The sequence below is a fragment of the Prunus persica genome, chromosome G3 (assembly GCF_000346465.2).
Source record: "Prunus persica cultivar Lovell chromosome G3, Prunus_persica_NCBIv2, whole genome shotgun sequence".
NCBI classification, from domain to species: domain Eukaryota; kingdom Viridiplantae; phylum Streptophyta; class Magnoliopsida; order Rosales; family Rosaceae; genus Prunus; species Prunus persica.
The window spans coordinates 226,059-231,301 of record NC_034011.1 but is presented as its reverse complement, the minus strand read 5'-3'; the positions used below and the strand labels follow the sequence as shown (position 1 = coordinate 231,301).

Sequence of the window (5,243 nt, the reverse complement as noted above, 5' to 3'; positions counted from 1 at the left end):
ATTTCAAGAAAAAAATTTAATTTATTCTTTTAAATAAATTAAATTTCTTTTCTTATAGTTTTGTTTTCTTCTAGGTTTTTTTTTAATCTTCAGTTTTTCTATTCTTTTCTTTTTTTATAATCTTTTCTTTTCTTTTTTTATAATTATTTTTTTTTGCTAGTTTGGCTCTATCTATATATTAGTTTAATCAGTAGCAAAGTCGAAGAGGCTGATATGCATTTTGATTTGTTTATTGAATTGATACTTTGATATGCATTTCAATTAGATTAAGTAATATTGATTTTCATAAAATTAATTTATGATTCAATATGAATTTTGGTAGACTAATTATGTAATTGATATACTGTATAGACAATAGTCAATTGGTAATAGAGCTAAGATCCTTATTTGTTTTAATTATACAATTATGGAATAGTACTTTAAGAAAAAGTATCTAAATCTTTATTTGAATAATTATGGTAGTTCTAATCCTCCTTCAAATAATCCGGGTAACCTTTTAAAAGTGCTCCTCTTTTTAAAAAAAATCATGGATCCACCAATGCTTATGGAGAAGCAAACATGAGCTTCTCCTCATAATCACTTAAAATCAATAAAAATGATTATATAGAGAAACACGCTTCTCCTCATAAGTAATTATGACTCATTTAGAATCACTCTTAAACAAACCTTAAATTAAATCTTCCTCTCCTCCGTAGATTAGATTTGAAGTATAGTTTGTGTGGGGAAAAAAAAAAAAAAAAAAAAAAACGTGTAGAGCGCGTGTGAAAGTGAGTTTAGGAAAACACATACTTCAACTTTTGTCTCTCGTGAATGGTGATGATGCAAGAAGAGATGCAGTCAGAGCCCGTGAGTGACTCAAAAGTCTTGTTTTGACATGAAAATTAGGTTAGGTTTGCCCACACCACATCACATGGGTAGTAGTAGTGTGCCCATTCTATTCTACTTTGAAAAATAAAAATAGAGAGAGAACTCCAACTCAGACAAGTACCTAGTGCGATGTAGGTATCGTCAGTACCAAACCAATGCGTAGGCACATTCCATTCTATTCTATTGTCATGTAGGTATCGTTAGCACCAAGCCAATGTGATTGGATTGGTACCAAAGAAACAATTGGAACACTTTTGTCAACGGGTGGATGGTTTTGTATTGGTTGGTTTGTTGGAAAGCAGTTTGGTGGGTGATTCTGATTCTTGCTTCAAATGGAGAAGACAGCCTCAGAGATGAGCCCTTTGCAATTTGCTTTTACCACTGGTGCCCCCTTAAACCAACTTATATATGGCTATGTCACGTGTTGCAGTAATTCGGATCACATTTTGCTTATCAAATCTTATCAGACAATTATTATTATTATTATTATTTTTTATAAAAATTATTAATGATACGAACTTAAAACATCTTCCATTTCAATGACATAGAAATATTGAGAACACAAGAATTCATTTCTTATCAGATACAATCAAAGAAGGCAATTTCACTAGTTTATTGGGTTTAACACTAGGAAAATAACACTCGTATTTGGAGACGGGTTTGAAGTGATCTCCTTATGACATTGCGAATTGGCTTTTCACAATGACTTGAAGTTGAAGCTTTCTTGACCCAAAAAAAGAAGTAGTTGAAGCTTTAAAGCTACCCTTACGGGATTTGCTTGCTCCGGTTTCTTCCTAGTCTCGTCACCCTTATGAAACTAACACATTTCTTTCTATTTGGTCTAAAACTCTAGAAGACTAGATCTATATATTTGGAAAAAAAAAACAATTAAAAAGATGAAAAGGTTTGAGAAAAAAATGCTGCTATCGATGTGGAATTATGAATTACTCCTTCTTGGGTGTAAAAATCACGTCGAAGTCACTGAGAGTCCACTCTGCCACTTCATCTTTGTCACTAACAAAAATTTCTGTACCCACATCCACTGATCCCCATATCCTTCTTGCAGGAGTGGTGCCTGGATCCTACAACAACAACAAACAGAAAATGAAAATCAATCACATAAAGTTATTGGTTGCATTGCATAAGCAGTTTTAATTTGCAGTTGTTCTGTAACTAATTAGTTACCTGATAGAAGTAGAGTCTACTGGATAGGGCACCAACATCAAGCTCCCAAGTTCTTGCATCTCCAACCCAACCCTGCCCTTGTTTGGTTGGATAGCCATACTCAGCCCATATGGGGTGAGGCAGCAATTGCATTATCTCTTGTGCCTGAGGATTGCTGTAAGGGTCACATGTGCTTACAGGTTGCTCTAAATGTTTGGCATTCCCTGGAGCACAGTAGTAGTGATAAGCTGAGTATGGGAAGTTAGCTGTGTCATTTCTATAAATCTTTCTGTCATCTGGTGTAATATGGTATGGTGGGCAATTCCCTAAACCTGTGGGGCTGCACCAAGCTGGAGTTTCCGGATTTATGATCATCTCCGTGTATCTGGTTACGTCAGTCAGCACGTCCCCGTTACAGGGTTGGCCATTGTTCTTCCAACAGCTACCAATATCAATAAGGTAAAACTGGCTCTTGGGTCCTCCCCCTTGTTTGATGTCCAAAGTCAACCTCACCTTAAAATTTGGTGACTCTGGAAGCTGAAATTTAACTTAAATTGTAAGTTATGTGATAAATGACTATATCATCCTTCTATACTCAAACAATTTAGAAGCAAATATATTAGAAAACAAAAGCAACAAACTGGCAGATGTCAACTCTGGTATTCTGAGGTCCAACTTCAAACACAGATGATTATAATATGATACAATCGGTTCTGTTGATTCGGTGGCCTTGTGGCCTTCACTAGATGATCATCTTCCAGGGTCGGTCTAATAGTCCCGGTACCAATTAAATAAGGTCTTAGAATGCAAAGTTTTCTAACACCTTTGACAGGGGAAGGTTTGGTATGAATGTTATCTAACAATATTGAATAATAAATGTATTCATACAAAAAAGGACAGTGACAGATTAACAGATTAATTATTCATGAAATCCCCCCCTGAATAAATTAATACCTCTGGAAATGCAGTTATTTTAACAAATTAAGCAAATCAGCCGTCCAGTTATGGCCTTCTTTTGTTACTTTGTTAACGTATTAATCACATGAAAGATGGAAAGCATACACCATCTTACATTTAAATTTCGTCATGAAGACAAACAATAAGACAAATTTTTCTGAATTCTTCTTAGAAGTTACATATGTTGGCATACACCATACAGCAGCAACTAAAACAAGAGAAAAATTCCATCATTCTAGCTTCAGCTTCTCAATATAATAATGACTGCTTGTTACTCGACAAAAGGAAGGAAATTAGATTCCAGTTCAAATGAAACGTTTCTACTTAGAAATTAAATTCAAATGAATGGTTTCTACTTACTGTTTTGAGCATTCCTCTTGTATCATAGTGATAGCCTCCAGAATATCCTTGGGTTGCATCAGCTCTGAGGTACAGCATCAGCCATGGATATTTCTTTGAAGTCTTGAGCTTGTGACTGAAAACCCAACTTCCAACACCAAGTTTCTTCTGCCAAACCACCTCATAGAAAGATATCCCATCAGCTCCACCATTTCCATTACTGAGATCAGATCCCAGATCATAGGACCCACTGAAACTTCCTCTCATTTTATCACCATCCAGCAACTCTGTCTCTTGGTGATTCACAATGGGTTGATTCATACACCCACTCCCAAAGCAAGGAAACTTTCCCGGACTGAAAGGAGCTGCCTTTTTCCCATTTGCAGGGCACAAACCAGACTTTGTGTCAAAGTTACCATTTTTCAGCATAACCATCCAAAATTGCCATGGTTTTGGAGAGTCTGAAACTTGACATAAAGAACCCAGATACAGCTCCTTCTCTGCTGCATAAAGGTCTACATTGTTCAAAGCCCCCTGGCTAATCCCTGGGAATGGTGTGCCCACCCCAAGTTTGTTATCATCTTCGCTCACTCCATGTCTTAGAGAAGAACCTGCCCCATCAAATTCAAAACAAATTAAGAATCAAATCAGCACATAACTACTTCAATCCAATGACAAACACAACTATGAAGTGCATTGAGATGAATTTGGAACATCTATCAAATACATTGTATGCTATCAAACTGAATGACCATGTACATGATTTTTTTTTTTAATTAAAAAATTAAAGGGAAGAAAAAAATAAAGATTCTTCCACCCAAAAACAAATTAATGATAATAAAATCATTTGGTAAAAAGAAAAGAAAAAAAACCACTCTTCCTCCTCAATCCCCGAGTTGTTCGATGGTGGGGCTTACTTGTGAGATTAAAGCAATCAGCAGCTCTTGGGCTGCCCATGCCAGGTGCTTCTGCTCCAACTTCATTGCAGAAGTTCCAAGCTTCCAAGGCCACTCTCAGTTCATCTCTTCTCATTCCTGGGTCTCCCACAGCAGAGATATAATCTTTCCCAGAGGCACCATGAAGACTGATCAGAAGAAGCACATGTGCTAAGAACAATGACACGTGCACCATCTGATTCTTCTTCATGCTTCTCTCTCTATCTCTTCTCTGCTTTCAGAGACAAACAGAGCATGCGAGTGGGCCTTATTTATATGCAACAAATACAGAGTTTGGAGAGGGGTCTCTCTCTCTCTCTCTCTCTCTCTCTCTCTCTCTCAGAGGCAGCTTGCTGGTGAAGTGGGGATGTTAGCCAGCTCCTCTACTTTTCTGTAATATTTTATTTTAATTGATGAAAAATCAATGTTATGTGGATAAATAAATCATATTATAATTAGTCTGTTCTGTTGAAACATGAAACAGTAGTAAGACCGTGCCGTGTCCTTGCTTTCCTTCACCCAAAGCTATGTATCTATTGTCGGTCTCTGTGGCCCCTGTTTTTTTTTTTCTCATGGAAACCGAGTTTTTTCTCGTATTATTAATAACTAATCACAGCTCCCCTTGCTTGCTAGCGCTTGAAATTTTGAAAATCTCATCTCCTCTCAACTTTTTCAAGAGCAAAAAGTCCTTTCTGTGGTTTCCCTTTTTTCTTTATATTCGAAAGTATTAGTTTTGTTTGATTGTGTGACTCCAACTAGAAGCAACTATCGATTTGATGGATTCTCTTCTCTCTGCCCACTTTTTCTCTAGTTGGTTACATGTGGGGTCTTCTGGTCAAAAAGAAACACAAGAGCCAAACTGGATTTGGTCTGGAAAGAAGCAAAATTGGAACAATATGTCATTGCTTTCTCGTAAATAAGGTTTACACAAATAAAATCAGGGAAGCACTTGTTTCTTTGTATACGGATTTGTTGTCATTT

At 36.5% G+C, this 5,243-nt stretch overlaps 1 protein-coding gene across 1 annotated transcript; it reads right to left on the bottom strand.

Annotated features, from left to right (window-relative positions):
- LOC18788070 lies at nucleotides 1,377-4,602 on the bottom strand. Its single transcript, XM_007221415.2, has 4 exons — nucleotides 4,245-4,602; nucleotides 3,349-3,938; nucleotides 2,053-2,568; nucleotides 1,377-1,949 (listed from the first exon to the last, which is right to left on the bottom strand). Exons 1-4 carry the CDS (start codon nucleotides 4,471-4,473, stop codon nucleotides 1,812-1,814), a joined length of 1,473 nt encoding a protein of 490 aa, XP_007221477.1. The 5' UTR covers nucleotides 4,474-4,602; the 3' UTR covers nucleotides 1,377-1,811.